The sequence below is a fragment of the Acytostelium subglobosum genome, assembly GCF_000787575.1.
Source record: "Acytostelium subglobosum LB1 DNA, scaffold: scaffold7, whole genome shotgun sequence".
Classification (NCBI taxonomy): Eukaryota; Evosea; class Eumycetozoa; order Acytosteliales; family Acytosteliaceae; genus Acytostelium; species Acytostelium subglobosum.
Window position 1 is genome coordinate 863,112 of NW_012236526.1, and position 19,872 is coordinate 882,983.

The 19,872-nt window shown below is 46.1% G+C and overlaps 7 protein-coding genes across 7 annotated transcripts; 2 read left to right on the top strand and 5 right to left on the bottom strand.

Annotated features, from left to right (window-relative positions):
- Positions 1-116: 116 nt before the first annotated feature.
- SAMD00019534_042270 (hypothetical protein) lies at positions 117-1,330 on the bottom strand (the record flags this gene model as incomplete). The annotated part of the gene is made up of 2 exons (XM_012900732.1): positions 117-615; positions 687-1,330. The coding sequence occupies 2 exons, from the start codon at positions 1,328-1,330 to the stop codon at positions 117-119; spliced, it is 1,143 nt and encodes a 380-aa protein (XP_012756186.1).
- A 1,140-nt stretch (positions 1,331-2,470) lies between these two features.
- Positions 2,471-4,351, bottom strand: SAMD00019534_042280 (hypothetical protein; the record flags this gene model as incomplete). Its single annotated transcript, XM_012900733.1, has 2 exons — positions 2,471-4,170; positions 4,297-4,351. 2 exons carry the CDS (start codon positions 4,349-4,351, stop codon positions 2,471-2,473), a joined length of 1,755 nt encoding a protein of 584 aa, XP_012756187.1.
- Positions 4,352-5,987: 1,636 nt separating this feature from the next.
- SAMD00019534_042290 (hypothetical protein) lies at positions 5,988-7,091 on the top strand (the record flags this gene model as incomplete). Its single annotated transcript, XM_012900734.1, has 1 exon — positions 5,988-7,091. A coding segment is annotated over one exon (1,104 nt), but the record flags the coding sequence as incomplete, so codon positions are not given.
- Positions 7,092-7,156: 65 nt separating this feature from the next.
- Positions 7,157-8,514, bottom strand: SAMD00019534_042300 (hypothetical protein; the record flags this gene model as incomplete). Its single annotated transcript, XM_012900735.1, has 5 exons — positions 7,157-7,295; positions 7,381-7,650; positions 7,718-7,821; positions 7,905-8,201; positions 8,287-8,514. 5 exons carry the CDS (start codon positions 8,512-8,514, stop codon positions 7,157-7,159), a joined length of 1,038 nt encoding a protein of 345 aa, XP_012756189.1.
- A 192-nt stretch (positions 8,515-8,706) lies between these two features.
- On the bottom strand, positions 8,707-11,689 carry SAMD00019534_042310 (hypothetical protein; the record flags this gene model as incomplete). The annotated part of the gene is made up of 7 exons (XM_012900736.1): positions 8,707-8,987; positions 9,062-10,165; positions 10,233-10,378; positions 10,465-11,149; positions 11,222-11,371; positions 11,497-11,563; positions 11,657-11,689. 7 exons carry the CDS (start codon positions 11,687-11,689, stop codon positions 8,707-8,709), a joined length of 2,466 nt encoding a protein of 821 aa, XP_012756190.1.
- Positions 11,690-12,446: 757 nt separating this feature from the next.
- Positions 12,447-13,277, bottom strand: SAMD00019534_042320 (hypothetical protein; the record flags this gene model as incomplete). The annotated part of the gene is made up of 3 exons (XM_012900737.1): positions 12,447-12,544; positions 12,623-13,096; positions 13,217-13,277. 3 exons carry the CDS (start codon positions 13,275-13,277, stop codon positions 12,447-12,449), a joined length of 633 nt encoding a protein of 210 aa, XP_012756191.1.
- Positions 13,278-14,211: 934 nt separating this feature from the next.
- SAMD00019534_042330 (hypothetical protein) lies at positions 14,212-19,802 on the top strand (the record flags this gene model as incomplete). The annotated part of the gene is made up of 2 exons (XM_012900738.1): positions 14,212-14,430; positions 14,502-19,802. The coding sequence occupies 2 exons, from the start codon at positions 14,212-14,214 to the stop codon at positions 19,800-19,802; spliced, it is 5,520 nt and encodes a 1,839-aa protein (XP_012756192.1).
- Positions 19,803-19,872: the final 70 nt, after the last annotated feature.

Sequence of the window (19,872 nt, forward strand, 5' to 3'; positions counted from 1 at the left end):
AAGGCGAGCTGAATGAATATATATACTGTGTATAGTGTACAATGTATTGTTGTTGGGAGGGAGGGGAGTAGAATGGTTGGTGGGAAATGGAGTCTGGAAGGATTGATCATCTACGATTAGAATCCTCCATACTCTGGACCATCCATTGGCTTGGGGATCAATCGTTCGACCTCCTTTGCAATGTCCATCTTCTTCTGTTTCTTGTATCGATTGTACCTCCATATGGCCACCGACGTTATCAATATCACCATTGCAACTCCAACCACAATGAAGTAGAACCATTTGTCGGGTGAGCATCGCGATGAATTGGTACTCGACTGGAACAGAGAATGGCATGGCAGTGGTGCCGCTGACTCTGGTGGACAGTAGTGACCAGATGGACAATCGATTGGTTGTTGAGTGGCCTGCTCAGGGCAGTACTTGCCACTGGGACAAGACTTACATGCTGTCGCAGCCTTTTGACCCATCATTGGGTTGTACTTTCCAACGCCACAGTCTGTGCATTGGGATTGACCCAGGAACTCATTGTACGTTCCTGGCTCACATTGATTACAGAACTCTGCACGAACGCCACTATAGTAGCCTGGGAGGCATGGTAGACATTCATCGCCTTGTCTATAGAGTATGAGAGTGGAGTGTGAGTATAATGATTGTGATGGGGACGGAGTGGTGATGCAGAGACATACTGGTATGATGCAGTGCCTGCTGGACAGTTGACACAGATGGTATGTGTGTCATCACTAGTCGTTCCTTGTGGACATGGATCACATTGAGCCTGTCCCTCTTGCTTGGATATGAAGCCTGGATGACAGGTCTCACATGTGGTTGATGCATTCTCACTGGCAAAGCTACCAGCGGGACAGGAAGTGCATGCACTAGCGTAGCTGCAGTAGCCATCGTCGCACAGAGAGCAGTTTGCGACCTCTGTATTGTTGTTGTGATAGGTGCCAGGGAAGCAAGCCTGGCAAGGTGGGTTGGGAGGTGTCGTTGGTATGAATGTTGGTATTATCGATGGTGTTGGTAATGGAGGTTGTGTTGTTGGTTCGGTTATGAGCCCATCATCATTGATTGAGTTTGATTGTGTATTACTACTACTACTACTTCTGCTGCTGCTGCTGCTGCTGCTGCTGCTGCTGCTGCTGCTGCTATCTGTTGTACCTGTATTATTTCTTGTCTCATAATCTATTGAAGATGATGATGAGACTACTGCTGCTGATGCCTCAGATACATCGTCCTGTATAATATTGATTCTTTCAGCATCGACACTCTTGATAGATGATACCAGCAGCAGCAAGGTAACAACTGTGACAATGAACAATGTCCTATTCATCAATTGTATATTGAATGCTGTATGATATATATATAAATAATAAATAACTATTTATCCAACTATCTACTCGATCGATCAATCAATATCTGCTGGATTAAGTTATTAAATTAAGTTTTAGTTAGTAAGTATATTAATGATTGAGAGAGAGCCTATATGTTCATCAACCAATGACACTTCAATGGTCAGGTGCAACATCACCAACAAACAACAACAACAGATACACACAAATGTATATATTATAACATTAATTAACGACTTATTAATGAACTTGCGAGCAAGCTGGGCGGGACAATGTGTTGTGTGTATGTATTTGTATCTCTATGTCTGAATCTTTGGCTGTATGACTGACTGACTATATGACTGATTGATGGATTTACGAAGATGGAGTATGTAATTGATTGGATTGAAAGGTTGATTGATTATTTGAGTTATGTGTGTATGTAGAGTGATTGTTTGATTGATTGAATGAATAGAATGTGCTAGCATGTTGGATTGCTTTGCGTTGTTCGGGGGTGATGTGTGTGTTTGAGAGAGAGCGGGAAGGAGAACAGGTGCGTGGATGGTAGTATGTGTGTGTGTGTGTTGTAGCCGCTGTTGCTCCACAACTTGACTCTTTAGTTTCACGTGATCCATCGATGGATGATGACATACTTTAGTGATGCTGCAGTGATTGATAGATTGAATAAACTTGATGATAATAAGATAAATATATATAAAGGTTATTATTATTATTACTGTAGTGTAGAGAGAGTGTGAATAAGTGCGAATGAGAGCATAAACACGAGAACTACAAACAATTGGACTAAGTTGACGGCTTTCTCTTTGACAAAACTCTAAACTTTTCCAAAGGAGATATTTTACTTGAGGAGCAAAGACCCTTCCTTTGTGTGTGTTTTGCGTTAGGGATAGTTCCATCATTCATTCAATCAATCAATCAATGTGGAATAACAATATAAAGTAATAATGTTTGATTTATTGGATTGTTTAGTTGATTGATTGATTGTACAAGCAGAGGACTTCCATTAAGTTATATATGTTTGGTTGGCTATCTCGCGCGAATACACATTGTAGATCGATGTCCTCTATGTGTTTAAGATGTATATGTATGTATGAATGTATGAATGAATGAATAACATATGCTTAACGAGCATTGAGCTCAATCTCATGCTGTTGATTCCTCTTCTCCTTCTTGGTGAGCACCTTCCAGAGGGTCTTCTCCATCTCTTGGTTGTAGGAGGCGATCAGCTCGGGGTAGTCGCGAGTGTACACGTAGATCTTGCGCACGATCCACATCATCAGGTCACAGAAGGTGAGTGTGGCGATGAAGTACTTCAGGAAGAAGTTGGAGAAGATCAGGGCGATCGACACGGGGTTGGGGATTGGGATGAAGTTGGCGACGTTGTCCCACTTGATACGGTCCAGACGGCCAAATCCCACCAGTGGCTTGGCCAGGTTCAGGAAGAACAGGATCAAAAAGACGAGCGCGAGCAGGGTGAACAGCAGGGCGATACGTGTGACCAGACGCATTCTGATGGCAATCTCATTGCCCGAGGCGAATGGCTTGGTGATGCCACGGCCGGGGATGGGCAGCACGTAGATCAGCTGCGAGAGCGCCAGACAGATGACACAGGCACAGAAGAAGTAGTCACAGGCCAGTTGGTAGACAAAGATGGCACCGGCCAAGAAGATGGGGATACGCATGATACGCATTCCCTTGATGAGGAAACCGAGGATGGGCGACTGTGGCAGCAACATCTTCATACAGGCGGTGGACTTGATCAGCGCAGGGATGATGGCGAGCGAGGCGGGTGTCAGCTTCATGTGGGACTCAATGGCGAACATGACACGAGCGGACATCACACCACCAATGTACTTGAAGTCCGCCTTGTTGGGGCCGTCCTTGAGCACTGGCATGTCACGGAAGATGATCGAAGAGATTGGCAACAAATGGATGACGAATGGCACGAGGAAGGCAACACCCCATGCGATCAACAGCATCTGCGACGACTTGCCAAAGGACTTCCAGTAGATCAGAGCCAGGACGTAGAAGATGAACGACAGGCCAAGGATACAAATGTAGGTGATGTTGGTGGCGAGCAAGAACTTCTTGGTCAACTGCTTCTTGTCAAACTTGGCAATCTGGTTCACGGCAAAGTTCTGCGAGAAGATCTCGTCATTGGTGTAGGTCTCTTGCGTGCATTGCTCTGGACATACGGTGCCGTTGAGGGAGGTGGTACTGTTATTCTCATCAGCGTCGACACAGTCCTGGCAGATCAGACACTTGTCACAGTTGGGGCAGTCATAGCAGTCCGTGCACTCGTCACATATCTCCTCGCAGCCTTCACAGTCAGGACAATCGTAGCAGTCACCACAGGCATCACAGTTGCACCAGTCACAGTCTGGACAGTTGTTGCAGTCATCACAGTGGTCACAGAAGGAGTCGCTGGTGTTGGTGTTGGTGTTGTTGGTAGTGTTGGCCAAGGACATGCCGTAGTAGTTGCCCTCGAGCTTCTCCCACGATGACATGGTGTCCACTTGGTAGTCGAGTGTGACACGAGCAGCACCATTGCCGCCAATGTAGTCAGTGTCCAGTTCAACGATTGATGCGGCGCCGGTGGTCGTAAGCTTGTTGAGACCATTCTTGAGTGCTGCTCCGGGTGGTCTGGTCCATTTGCCAGTCTGGAATGAGACGACAGCCTGGAGGATAATAACGGCCAGGGCTGGGATCATGGAGTAGTACAACATCCACTTTCTCCATATCATATACTTGGCCATCTGGCCCTCCAAAGGTGCGATCTCCTTCTTCTCCTGTTCAGTAAGTGTAATAATATCAAGATTGCCTATATTATTATTATGGATGGAATTGATTGATTGAAGTGATTACCATATTTGGAAGTGATGGGTGTTAGAGACCTTGACACAACAATGATTATTAAAATTTATTGATTGTTTGTTTGATTACATACTTGTAAGTGGTCTCTTCCATCTTGGAAGCCAGGGTAGATCAGCGGGACTTGTCATTGTTTGTTGTCAAGTATCTGTGTATAAGTATATGATTGGATAAATATTTGAATGATTAAAGATGTGTCACTCAATGTAGAATGAATAAATAAGGAATGGCCGGATGGTCCTGGAAACGATCGTTGACAAAACATGACGGTTGTGGCCTTCAAAGGTAATTCATCAGTTTCAAAGAGAGGAATACCGCCCTCCCTGACTGAGCATCGCATCCAGAGCTAGGCCAATGAATGCATTCATTAACACACATGATATTAAAGAATCAAAGAATCGTAGTTAAAGGTTATTTGATAATCGGAATGACCACTGGTGGTGATTGATCAAGGATGCATACCGCCACGCGGCCAAAGAAACGAGGCGCCTCGTCAATTATCCAAATGATGCGTTGGCGACACATGCAGGGGCATTGTTGATCAGCATGATCTATTATTACTGGGGGGCACATTCACCAAACGCACTCACTCTGCAAATGCAGCTTTGGCCATTCGATCAATGGACATGTCTAAACGCCTTCATTTTTCTGTGAAGACTAATAATTTGTTTTCCTGATGGTGTGGACCAGTGGTGATCAGTATGAAAAATGTGATCAAAACGAGAGTTTTTTCCATGAACACGAAAAGAAGACCCTTCAGGCCAACTAGTCGTGAAACCCTTTCATGATCGGCAGCCCAGTCCAAAAGGATGGATTGTTAATCGCCCGTACCTGAACCCCTTTGTTATGGGGGCATTCATGATGTCCTACAGTCGACAGAATAGTATAATTGGCGCTTTCATCCTATGATCTGCAATGTTGGCCACATCCCACATGTAACTTTGTTGTTGTTGTTGACAGTCAACCCTCTGGGATGGTTGATAAATGATACGTACTTTCACTCTATGAATCCAGTAACTTCATGATTTCTTATTCAGAGTTGTTATTGCGACATTCATTCAGATTATGCACAAGTTGGTTAACAAAAGCCAATGTGTTGAGGGTGGCTACCTCTCCAACCAACCTACCAAACTAAAGAGTGAGTATGTTTGTTTGTTTGTTTGTTAGCGATAGAGCGTATGTATTCGGGTATCATCTTGCCCTCAACCCCTTAAGGGTAGGAGGACATAACTTGATTCACCCCAGTTCAGAGTGATGTAACTAATGGAGTGGACAGTCAACTTTCAAAGTCATTCCCCGAGATTGGTGTAACTGGTTACCAAAATGTGATAGTCTATGTTAGTCTAGACTTGCAGCTTTTCAAGTCTTGTTACAGTCTCAACACATCTTGTATACAAACTCAAGTCTACTTTCATTGTAAGGGATCTAGTCGTTGTCTTACTTTGATGTAATTTAGATAGTTATAATGGTAAGAAAGAAGTTGCAAGGGAAGTTCTTCCTCAAGGAATATAGATATTGATGAGAAGGGACATTAGATAATACCAAGGAGGSCAACAACATTTGGAACATACATACAACTATTGAAGATGGTATTCAAGGGATGGGTGCATTGTGACGAATGGAAAGATTTAACTTTGCTTTCCATCTTGGGCCAAAATATCTGATTTGCGCATTCAATCAATCATTCACACACACACTTCATCATAATCAATGTATCACTCAATCACACACTTTCAACATATCAACAACACATACATAACATATACAATGAACAGATACGTATTGTTAACATTGGTATTGGTTTGCAGCAATGCTGTGATGAGTGCACCTGCTTGCCCTTGCTCAGACACATCGCTGTGCACACCACTCACGACGCCACCGCGTCCAGAGTTCTTTGGCTTCACGATGAATGCTGAATATGAACAATTTGACTGGAGTATCCTGACGACCGTTGCACTGTTTGGCGACAATCCTCCTCAACTGGTATGTGTCGCCCATAGCCATGATGTGCGCTTGGTGGTCGGTGTCGGCTACCCCATCGACCAGCTGGGCAACGTCACAGCACAAGACATTTGGATCCAGCAGCAGCTGGAGATGGTCCAGAACAACTTCTACGATGGCATCAACTTTGATGTCGAGGAACCCATCTGGCCCGACCAGCCACTGACCAGCGCCCTGCTCACGGCTCTGATCGCCCAGACCAACTATGTGTTCAAGGCGGCCAACCCCAACTACCAGGTGACAGCCGACGTAGCCTGGTCACCCAACTGCATTGACGGCCGCTGCTACGACTACTTTGGCATGTCGCAGGCCACCGACTTCCTCGTCGTGATGGACTACGATCTGCGCAGCCAGGTGATCACCGATCAGTGCACAGCCTCAGCCAACTCGCCACTTGATCTTGTCATGCAAGGAATGATCAACTTCACCAACGTGGGCGTGCCCGTCGACAAGCTTGTGATGGGCGTGCCATGGTACGGCTACTTCTATCCATGCTTGGGCGACTCGCTCAACATTGAGAACTTGATCTGTCCCATCCCTCTGGTGCCATTCCGGGGCGTGAACTGCAGCGATGCCGCCGGAAGACAGTACGGCTTCAACCAAATCATCGAGCTGCAGTCCAACGAATCGATCGTGCAGACTGGCGAGCTGTGGAGCGCAGAGTTCTCCTCGCCCTTCTTCAACTTTATCGGCGACGGACAGTTGTACCAGGTCTGGTACGACAACCCCGAGTCCCTTTCAATCAAGGTGGCCATGGCCAAGAAGATGGGTCTGCGAGGTGTCAGTGTGTGGGCACTCGACTACGTCACATCATCCTCTCAGCCAACACCATCCAAGATGATGTGGGATGCCATGGGATCATTCTTCTCCTAAAGTGAATCGATAATAAACAATCGGGAGTATACTATATCTACATTTGAATCTTGCTTTCTTTACTATTCATGGAAGTATGGATACACCTGGAAGTCGTTGTAAAGTAGTCGTCCTTCCTTGGAATAGTGCAACGTTCGATAGCACTCATCACAGAAGAAGTATGGACTCTCGTCCATCAGTTTGTCAGCGATTGTCACGTGTCTAGTGCATTGTGATTGATTGATTGGTTGATTGAGTGAGTATTAGTGACCGGTCCATCGTCATTGGACCAAGATGGTACACATACTTTGATGGATATATTTCGCATATCCTACATCTCCTCCTCCTGCTCTTGAGCTGATCGACGATAATTGGATAGGTTGAGATGCGAATGCAATCAGTAGGTTTGACCAGTCGTATCTTGTGGAATATAAGGAAGTGTTCACAATTGCCTTGATTGCAATAGAGGTATCGTTCGCCCAATGATATGGACAGATCAAAGAATGTATAGTCCTCCATATTCTTTGATACATATCCATTGTTCTTGCCCTTTTTATCCAGCCATTCTATTATAGTCCTGTTATAATATTCATTCATTCAATGTTAGCATACATCAATCAATCAATCATGATAATCCAACTTACTGGCTATATCGTAAATTGGATGGATCACGCATATCATCGTAGAATACACCATTGATGAAGAAGTATGATGACTTCCTTGTTTTGCCATCCAGAATCTGATCTCTCTGTGTATGATCAATCAAGTTAGTATCCTCGCCTCGCCACGCAATGCCACACACTGGCGCGCCACATCCACATTCTTACTTACCATGCAATATAGTTTGTCCTTCAGTTCTGTCAACTTTTGTGAACCCAACACAACTATCTCTTGTTGCTTGTGATTCTTGCAAGGATGATAGAATGACACTGTCACCAAGACATCATCCATTGATACCTTTTCTTCATCATCATCATCAACTAAAATCATTGCTTGGTCTGTAGCTGCCAAGCTAACTATTTGTTGATTGTTGTTGTCATCACTCCTTGGTGTTTGTGGTTGTTGTTGCTGTTGTTGCTGTTGTTGACTACCATGGCGAGGTGATGTTGTTAAGGGTGATTCAGTACGCTGATGAGTTGAATGGGCGAGTGAGTGAATGGTCGCGCATTGAGTGTCAGTAAGTGGTAGACCAAGTCCATTTCCTTATACATACTATATGTTTTATCTCTGCCTCAACTTGTTCAAAGCGAGTCTTTGGTCTGATATCATCGACACCTAGTTTGACAAGGTTAACTTGCTCCTCTAGGTCATCGCGAGGAATTAGTGCATTTAGTGCGTTGGAGAAGTCGATTTGAAACTGTCTGACATTGATCAAAGGTGTTGTTGTTGGCGTTGGTAACACAAGATCCTCTCCATCACTATCATTATCATAGTCCATCATGACTCCTCTTCAAAATATATATCTATCTTTGTATACAACGACTAAGTTCAAATACAATGTTATGTTATGGGATTGTTGTCATAGTTATCCCATAAATGAAATTTTCAAATTGAAGACGAGGGCAAGGGTAATGGCAAGGGTTGGAAAGAAGGATTGATCAACGTATTAAACCATGGACGAGTGACTCTAGGTTCACTGTACCAATGGTGTTGATCTGTATGTATTCTCTTCGTCGATCAATGTGATCTTGACAAGAAGTGTGCAAAGCGGAATGACGTTGCCTAGGTCATTGCGTAGACGAATGACTCTGTAGCCTTGTCTAAGATTCTCCAGCCTGGTGGCGTAATGTCCAATCCTATTATGTCTGCCCAACGAGTCCTTATCATCAACTCTAATCAACAACAAGCCAACTTGACTATTATACAGTGGGAAGTTGCATGTCTCTCCCCAATAAGGATTGAATCCATTGTTATCTGTTTTGTTTGAAAATATGAATGTTAGTATGATTGATTGATGGATTGAATGATGGAATGAATGATTGACATACCAATCACTTTGGTCTTGTAGTCGGCTTGGTCACCAGGTTGTCCATGGATGGAAATTGTGACGAATGGATCAATCACCTCTCCTTTGGTGGTCTTGGAGTACTTGGGCAATTGACGTGCGCTTAGGATCTCGATGATGACCGAGGTGAACTTGGAGCCTGGGTATCTCATGGCAACGCTGGGGTCATATGGATAGCCATGATCCGAGCTCCAAGATGGCAGGAGTGAGGTGGGCTTCAACACGTAGCCACTGCAACCATTGTCCTCAAACATACCCTCGTTGAGCCACATGGGCTCGGCGCTGGTCTGATGATTGAGGGCGACCAGTTGGAAACCGGCAACCCACGATGGCAACGGATCGTAGTTGGAGCTGCCGAACCTGGTGCCGCGCGGGTACACACGGATCATGTGAGTCTGCGACATGTGGATGCCGCTGCAAGTGTCAAAGTTGCCCGAGTAGAACTCCTTGACCTTGCTCTCGGAGAACGAGTGCATGTAGGCGGGAGAGCGCGCGATGGTCTCATCAGTCGATGTGAAGTTGGACGAGCTCAAGTAGATGAGGTTGGAGAGCTCCACGGCGATCTTGCCCTTCTCCTTCTTCTTGGCCGCCTCCTTGGCGCTGTCCTTGTCCTTATGTCTGTCCTTGAGACTCTTGATCTTGGAGAAGCCCGACCTGAGGACACCGCGGATCGAGTGTTTCTTGTGCTCCTCCTCAGGGTGAGCGTCGGTCTCCTCGAACGAGGGTGGGTTCTCCTCGTCGTATTCATCGCTCTCGTCTGTGACGTCCTGGTCATGTGGGTTGGATGATATCCTCTTGAACTTGAGCAAGAACTTGTACTTCAATTGCTCCAAAGTTGGGAATACCTTGGCATTGTCGTCCAACACTGGTGGCAACATTTCGCCAAGGATTGTGACCAAGTGATGTGCCATCACCTTTTGTTGCTCCTCCGAGCAATGCACTTCCAAACTCAGGATGACTGGATATGGTGATGTAGCAAAAGCACTTGACTTGATAGTCTCAAGAACATGTGAGAACTTGATCTGTGATGTCAATGTATTGCCATGGAATATCATTGGTTCTCCATCAGGTGCATCCCAGACATCAACTAAAAATGATTGATTGATTAAGTGTCAGTGACATGCTTGTCCCAGGTGATGTCCAAAGAGACTTACGTTCTACACAGCGACAACCTGACTTCAATGTCTGCAAGTACATCTCACTGGATGAATGACCCTTGAGTTGATGTCCAGAGAGATAGGTGTTATGTGATGAGTTGATCCAATAGTGAGAGATTGGGTGATTGGTGTCTTGGTACATCCTAATGTTTGTTTGATTGAGTGATTGAGTGTTAGAACTGGCCTGACTGACTCGCTGGCGCCAGATGTCTTTGGATAGGATACATACTGTCTAACCTTTGGATGGACGGCCAAGTTCTCATCACTGGTAAGGTAGTTCTCGAAATGATCAAATGATATTGAGTTTGGATCCGCTGCATTGTACTTGGAGGTGAGTTCGTGGACCTGAGCCTCAGACCATTCTTCATGTTGCTCATTCCTAAAGAACTCAATGAGCTTTTGAACTGTGATTGTGGTTGGTTGGTCTGGCTGGCTGTATCTCTCCATGAGTAGCTTGAGCTCGGGACGTGCGCGCAGATAATGGAGGAGGTCAGAGAACTCGATAAAGTCGAGGTTCTGGTCATCATTGCGATCGACCATGCTGATCATCTGATTGAGGAACTCTGAGTTGGTGCTGTAGTTGAGCATCTCCAACAGCTTCTTGGTCTCATTGAGGTTAAGCGACTCCTTGCCAAACTTGTCAAACTCGCTCTTGACAAAGCCCATCTCATTGTCTGTGGCCTTGGCATTGGTTACCGTGTAATAGAGTGCTGACACGAGTACCTTGCGCTCGGCCTCTGTCTCACAGATAAAGTCCAAAGACTTGACCGTATGTCTTTGGCCAATGTATATGACCGAGAATGATTTTACATCGGCATAGTCACGCGAGTGCTCTGGAAGGCACTTGGTTTGGAAATTGTTGAACCTGTTGGTCTTTTGTCCAATCCTAATCTCATCAATCTGGGAGAATGGTACTATATATATATTTGGATGCTTCGTGTCAATCATTCAATCATTCAATCAATCAATCATGGCATGGCACCTACCTCTCTTGTTGTGACAGACAAAGTGATGTCTATGCATGTTGAATGAGAACTTCCTGATCTTTGCCAAACACTTGGAGGTGATTTGGTTGACCTCAATGCCCATCACCAAGTGATCCAGTCCATGGAATGACTTGATCTTGTGTGATTCGTCTAATGGTGGTGAATGAATGATCAAAGGAACGATGTGTGAGTGAGTGGTTAATGGGGGAGCGGGTGTTACACCAACTTGTCGGGTCAAGTCATGTCAAGACCAACTGTTGGTCTGAACTACCTACCATATCCAGTGCAGTCCACGACAAGAGGTTTCCTGAAGCTGTTGATATTGAAGTTTTGGTTCTCCACCTATCACATGATTGATTGATTGATTAGTCCCAATCATTCATTCATTCATTGATTCATTCATACAACTCAACTGAGCATGCAAGATGTACATACCATGGACTCCACGTTGACAGGATTGAGCTCCATTGTTTAGTAGATGATATAAATCTCTTCTCTCTGTTTATCTGTTATACTTCTGAATGTTCAAACCTTGATTTGTGATCTTTTTTTTTGTACACCGATTGGGTAATCTTGTCCTGTCAGGCCAAGCGATTCACACCTTATGATCGATTGATTTTGATGATGATGATGTATCTTAAGAAGGTGCTAACTAGCAGAGGTATGAGCCGAGTCCACCTAATAATCTAATCCAATGTTATGTGTACAATTCTTAGTTCTTATTAAATAATAATTGTTGACCAGAGTTGTGTAATGTTGGTATGAAGTGGTGTTGCTGAGATAAACACACACTATTTTACAATACAATACATGAACAGACTTGCAGAGTATCTGTCTTTGTGTTGGTTCGTTCGCGTTATCGAGATTAGTGGTTATCTGTTTGTGAGTGTGTGAGTGTGAGCTGGATCTCTAAACAACCCCAGGATGACCTAACACACTACCCAAAGGAGTACTCACTCATACCCTTATAACAATGACCTCATACATACACGCACAAACACATTCACTTTATTATTATTAGTTATATAACTAACAATGAATGTATGAATGAATGAATGAATGAATGAATGAATGAATGAAGACATTACGACCTTGTATCGGGGATTGGTTCCAATAATTATATTGATGTTGATGTTGATGATGAATGAATGAATGAGATAATACATAATAATGATTTTAATACATAATGTTTGGATTGATTAATCAATGGATGATGGGTTGTTGATTACAATGATAGACCAAGGAATGCTGCAATGACCAAGATAATGGTAATTGGAATAATGAGAATGGTTGATGATCCAGTGGTTGGTTCGACATTTGATCCTGAGATGATTGATTGAGTTGATTGTTTGATTGATTAGTATTAATGACTATTGAGTTGATTAATTGATGATAACATACTCTCGCATCCATCACCAGCCCATCCCTCTTGACATGCACAGCTTGAGTTTGTGGTGTCAAAGATACCGCGGTAGCCACAGAAACCAGCACGCTCAAAGAATACAGAGTTGGGGTTGTCGACGTTGTAGAAGCATGCCATAGTGGTGTTCTCTTTGTAATTGCCCAACCATTTGGTGACGGTGCCCTTGTCCAGGATGGATGTGCAGCCGATAGACTGACACACAGTGGTGTTGACGGTGGCGCTGGGGCCTGGGTATGTGACCTGGACAGCTCCGTAGCCCATCATCGAGTCACCGTTGATTCTGCAAGAGAATGGGACCCAATTGGCTGGAGGTGTGGCCATCAAGCTGCGCTTGGCACCAGCGTATCTAAGTCCAGGGGGGTCAACAGGTGGGTTTCCACATGATTGATAAGTTGTGTAATCATTGATTACAATAGTGCAATTTGTGCTCTTAATGTTGATTGCGGCACCTCCTGTTGTATTGTTCGAACAATGTGTGTATTTTGTATAAGTTTGACTTGTTCTCTTCATTCATTCATTCGTTCAATCATTCATTCTTTTCGAACGAATGTTTGTTTGTTTGTGATCCCTACCAAATGAGACATTTGCCAAGAGTGCCAACACAATCAATGTTGAGAATGCTAACTTGAACATTGTTATTGTATGTATATGTATTATGTATGTATATGTATAAATGATTGAGAGAGAGAGAATATGTCAATTGTAAATGTGATGGGGTTGGTGTTATAGACTGCAGAGGTGGTCACCAATTCCAAAAGAATGCCCTAGGGCATTCTGTGTATGCTTTATTTGAACAGTATGGTGCAAACATTCATTTTTTATGCTCCACCCTTCAGGGATGTCGTCAACACCAGCTTCCCGTCAATTCAGGTTCATAGACCCTCATAGATTGGTTTGGTACATGGTTTGCCAACCCATTCATTCATTCATCTTGTTGTTGTCCGAACACTGATGGTCTGATCTAATTGCGACATCACACACACACACACACACAATGATATATTACTACTTACTTATAAGTTATACTTATAATAAAGTAATGGGGCAATAGCAACAACAAACAAATAACAAATAACCAATTACCGGTTACAATCAATAATATTATGTACATCTAATCTGTTAACATTTACAAAGTGACTTTGTCATCTGTAATGCAGATGAACATTGTTAAATAGCTATCATCAATGAGCTAGATTCATTATCTCTTTCTACTTACTTACTTACTTCAAGGGATATTCTTACAACAAGTGAAATGAAGCCTGGTAGTTTCTCGCACCTAAAGGACCAAGCCCCTGCTGAGCTCGCCGAGAGTATCGAATACGTCAACAATCTGGACAGGAACAGACTCCGACCAATGGTCACCTCATGTCCAATGTGTTGTCCATCAGAAGATCTGCCTTCATCTTCTAAACGTCATGTAGTCCAAGTCAACGTACCCCTGTTCGATGAGCATCCACCAAACAATGAATGAGCGAATGAATGAATGAAGATCAAAAGAGAGACGCATGAGTTATATTTGATGTATTTGTAATTGTTATATGTTATATGTTTGTGATTGAATAAATGAATGGATAGTCAGTTCACTTCAAAGCTCAAGTCATTACAGTCTAGATTGGAGGTGTCCAATGGTGACATCCAAAGGGATGCTATATATAAGATAGCATCATTGTTGTTTGACAAGACCAACACAACAAACACCGTTCGTATCGATCATCTATTGCAACTACTCGAGAACCTACTTCTCAAGAACACCTCACTACAAGTGTTGGAGGCAACTCTTCAAACAGTATGTATCTACATCTATGTTGCACTCCCTCGCTCGAGCATACTCACTCACTCAATCAATCAATCAACTAGTTGTCGAACGCTGTCATCACACTGACACCTGGCAGGTATGATCGCGTTAGACTTGTTAATAGACTCGTGGACAACATTATGGCCATAAGGACTAATGTTGGAGTCGATGGTGTAGAGTTGGCCATCCAACATATATTGAGACAAGTTCTACAGGTCGACTACATGGAGGGTCTGTTGAACTCGCAGCAACAGACAACAACCAGTACAGTGTACAACCCTCTACTCTCACTCATCAAGAATCAAGAGGTGTTGGCATCTTTGGTCAACAATATCGAGCGATCATTATTGGATGATGACGCGCGTGCCCTGCCCTCAATACTTGACAAGCGGTGGGCCGTCATGCTGCCATGTATCGCGTCCATCCTCATCGGTGGTGTTAGTCGCGATGTCTCGCAACATCTCCACAACACACTGGTGCGCATAGCTCACAACTCGGCCACTCTCTACCCGCACATCATCAACAGCTTGACACTGTTGCAGTATTATGGTGACAATGGCGCGTCGTCGCTGACGCCCGCCTCGCTCCCGATGTTGTACGACCTGATCGACCTGCTTCGCTACCCGCCTCAGGGCATGACGATCGACCTGGAGGTGCCACGTCTTCGTCTGGCCGTGTTCCTGGCACAATCTCTCGTCACGAGCACAGGTCTGCACAACAGTCTCTTGCAACTGCTCCAGGATACCCTTGCCACGGATACGTCCAAGAACGCCTGGCAGCTGCTCTGGCACGCAACCACATCGCCTACTTCAACAGTACTCAACTGTCCTCTGATCGTCACCCTGGCCTATATGCTCCCGCGTCTCCCACTGCGCAGTGATCAGGCCACTCTTTTGAGAATCATTCAGACTGCTCTGTCCAAGGCTTCAACAGATCCATCACACGCGACCCTCCACATGCTCATCTATCCTCTCTTGATCCTCCAATCGACTACATCATTGTTTGATACTTTGGATAAGTTGGCCAAGGATCTGCGCACGGACATTGAGGTGCGTATTGCCAAGCTACAGGTGGTAGTTGGCTCAGTCCCTTCCACGTTACAGAGTATTGGTGCAGCTACATCACATTCAACTTCAATGTTGAATGTATCATTTGATTGGTACAGTCAATTGATCAACAAAACATCATCGTCATCCTTGGACTCATTCTTTGACTCATTGGAGCGCAAGTTGGAAGCGCGCCAGGACAGACCAGCTGATCAGCCCACAGGTGATCTCGACCTGCTCATCTTCTCTTTGGCTCCATTGGCACATCATGGCACCAGCAGCGAGACGAGACGAAGGGCCATCCGCGCACTGGCAATCCTCCCATCAATCGATACTATTCATGCGATTCGCCTGTTGCCCCTGTTTATGAATCGTCTCCAACATGAGGAGTCAGGCCAGGTCGTTATGGAGTTGTACCGCGCATTACCCGAGCTCGCTAGACACAGAGTGTGCTATCCAGTTGTGGTCAAGGCGCTCTCTGATCTCGCAACGAGAAAGGCAACCATGCCCATCGCACTCAGATTACTCGCCAAGGTGTGGTTGATCAATGACAAGGTCATGCCCAAGCTTCAAGAGTTGTTGATCAACATCAAGCCCGAGCAATCGAGCGTTGAAGAGCGTGTGGCCGCTGCGGCCACAATCAGAGACGTTTGCGAACATGATGAGGACGCAGGACAGGAGCTGATCCAGCCCCTCTCAGGCTTCCTCTGTCGCGACGAACATCCCTCAGTGATATCTTTGGCGTTGGAGGCCCTGATCGCCCTGTGTAGTGCAGAGGTGCTCTCTTTCACCAGCGCATGGAATGTGATCAAGAAGAATCTAGGCGCGGAGGAAGGTTTTGAGCAGGGCAAGCGCCATCCCCTGGTGCTGCAGCGTCTGGCCAACTTCTTCCAAAATGGAGTGCACGGTCTCAAAGACACACCCCTGGCCACAATGGATGAGAAGAAAGCAGATACGATCAGGGACATTGTTAGACGAGTGTGGCACCTGTCCAGACACGCCAACGCCGAGGTCGCCTCAACAGCCTATCAAGTGTTGGCGGCGTACGCCGAGATTGACAACACAATCATCATACCACAGGCAGACATACCCACTCTTGGCAACCTACTGATCAATCAACAGATCGGTGTACGTAACATTGATCTGATGCTCAAGTGCTCGCTCGAGTCCGAGCTGAATGAGAGACGCACGCTGAAGAGTGCACACACCAATCTGCGCAGCACAAAGTCGATCCGAATCGCCGAGTCGTTGGGCGGCGTAGCCGATCAGCTGTACCAGGAGTTCCAGAAGGAGTCCAGGGTGGGCATCAGGCAAGGCGTTATCTCAGGACTGCTCTGGTCGTTCAACAACGCAGTGTCGTTGGGCCAGGACTTGGGACCACAGAAGAAGGAGACCAAGAAGATGATTGCTCTTCGATACAAGGCATTCGCGACTCTCTTGCCCGAGCTAGTGGAATGCGTGGACAATGGCAGCAGTGCGCGTGGCAACGACTTCTTTGGCCGACTGCTCTCAATGGGCGCGTGGCGACGCTTCATGGGCGAGTGCTTCGTGGCATTCCAAAAGTATGAGTCCACCAAGGTGTCACTGGCATCCAAGGAGTCGACCAAGGACTCGACGGATACCTCGAGTGTTTCCAAACAATTGATCGAGACAGTGTACAATCAGCTACAACAAGTGTTGGTCCAGGCAATGTCCAAGGCATCCTCGCTTCAGGTGATGGAGAACTGTGTGTTGGCAATGGTGGGACTCGCACAGTCCATGCCACAGACCGCCTACATTCAAGTGGAGAACACAATGTCACATCTATTCCAATGTATCAATGACAAGCTGGTTGACCAACGATTCAAGTCACCAATCTATCTGGGCATGGCAATGCTCACTTCATCATTGCTTGACGACAGCGCATTACTCGTCCGATCCGTCGACACCTTGTTAAGCTACACACCGGCCGCCTCCGACACTGTGGCGCGCTACACCAAGCAACTCGCCATTGGAATAGCCGCACTGACACTGTCCTCCTCCGCATCATTCTCAAGTTCCATTCACAAGAAGGACAACGTCAAGCAATTGATTGAGTATCAAATGTCGCAGCTCAAGACACTCAAGGTGGACGCTTTCAAGGAGGACGATGAAGCACAGGAGCAGATCGGCTTAGTCCTCGCACTTGGATACTCAGTTGGTGCGTTTGAGGCCATGGGCGACTTTGCGAGCCTTAAGATCGTGTTGGACACCCTTCAGACTCTGATGGACAATGAGGCCACAATCGCCAAACAGACGCCACAGCTCTTCGGTGTCGTCCTGTTGACCATTGCATCGACATTGCGCACATGTGTCAAGGTGAACTTGATCAATGTAGACAGGATCGAGACGATGCTCGACCGCTTGAACACCCTGCGCAACACATATCGATCACACAAACATCTCTCGATCTTTAGCACGGCCGCCCACTCACTCTTTGTTCAATACCTGGCGTGCCAATTCTACAATATTGATGTGGAAGTTGTCGAGCAACTGTTGCGCGAATATCAATCAAAGGATGGACTGTGCTCAGACTCGATGACAGAGCGCATCTCTGCATTGGTCGGTGTGTCCATACTCATTGGCTCCCCACTGCTCGCCCAGGACAAGGACTTTGCTTGTGGCGCACTCTACGGAGGCACGTTGCAACTCGTCAACTCCTATCCAGCACGTCGCAAAGAGTGCCAACAATCAATCCAGCAAATCATCGTGCTGGTCAACAACATTTTCAGCAACGATCAAGACAGCAAGGTTATTCGTTATGCCGCCCTGTGCTTGGGCACACTCTCGCTCCCACCCTCCGGCAATCAATCGGCATCGTCATCAATGTCTGACACCCCAGAGAACTTGGACCACTTGGGCGATGACACTTTGGTCAAGATGTTGTTCAACCTCGTTCGTTCACCAACGAGCACAGACACCCAGGTCGGCACCGCGCTCTCCGTGCTGACCAAGGTCGATGGCACCCGCCTGCCCATCGTCAACTGGGGCTCAGTCCTGAAGCGACTGTTTGCATCGAGCCAGAACGAAGACATTCGCGCCAACTGCATCGAGTTCTCATCCAAGAACATCGAGTTGTCAACATGCTCAATCAATCTTGCCGAATGGACCAACTTGGCGCAGTTCCGAACCAACTCATCGCTTGTCAAGCGCAAGCTGATCCAGTCCATCCCAGCGATACTCCCACATCTCTCTGCGACAAGGATCGAGAGCACGCTCAATGAGCTACTCGGTGGCATTGCGCGTCGCACACTTACAATCAGTGACTCTCTCACCAACGATGCACAGATAGTCTGGCGAGTGCTAGCAGAATGTAACCGATCGGCCACAGTGAAGGAACAGGTCACCAAACTGATCTTTGAGTTGTTTGACACACTCCCAGCACCCTTCACAATGGACCACGAAGCATTGATGTTGAACAAGGATAACCTTTGTGTCTTGGACACTGCGATCGACACACTGGCCGCCATCCCCCTCCAAACGATCACTCAACACATCACATTCCCTATGCACTCTGACAAGCAGATGGAGAAGTTCTCTAAGGAGTTCAGGAATGTATATGTTCTCTCTGCCCTGCAGCAGCGAGCCAACACCAATGAGTTCCACAGGATCAAGTCGTGGTGCTTCTCCGTGGTCGACCTTGAGAAGCAGGCGGTGGTCTTCCAACTGCTTCCAAACATTCTGGTCAACGCGCTGGTCAAAACACCGTTGGTGCCCGTGATCAAGGACATCCTGGCATCATTGAGCATCTCAAAGACGATTGTTGGCGTGGAGATATTGGCACAGATAGTGGTAGCCAGCGCATCCTTCGACGCCGACTGTGACCTCCAGTTTGTGTTGTGCGTGTTGGGACAACAAGGTCTGCGCACATCCATCCTGCTGCCACATCTCATGCCATTGCTTGTGCAATCGATTGGACTCAAGTCAACCGATCTTACAGACTTGGTATCATTGCTCCACAGCAACAGCAAGGATGCCTTGGCACGACGCAGAGGCAAGGACCGCGTTAGCTGCGACCCACACAGCAGCAGCAAGAAGAAGTGTCCTCCCGACTGTCCAGGCCGACATGCGCACCCCCAACGAGCGCCAATGGGCAACTCACATATCTTTGTGTTGGACAGTCTGACCAATCAATGTTCTCAATGTCGTCTCAATCCCAAGAATCGCGAGCATCAGAAGAAGGCACTCGAGGAGAAGGTCAATGGCATCATCATCCGTACTATCATCGCCAACTCGACCGTCACGCACGTGTCCGTCGCGGACCAAGTGTGGATATTCAACAAACTCATGAGCAAGTAAACATGTTTTTGAGTGAAGTTAGAAGTACGTCTAGCTTTATTTGGATCATGAATGGATCATTCAGTCAATC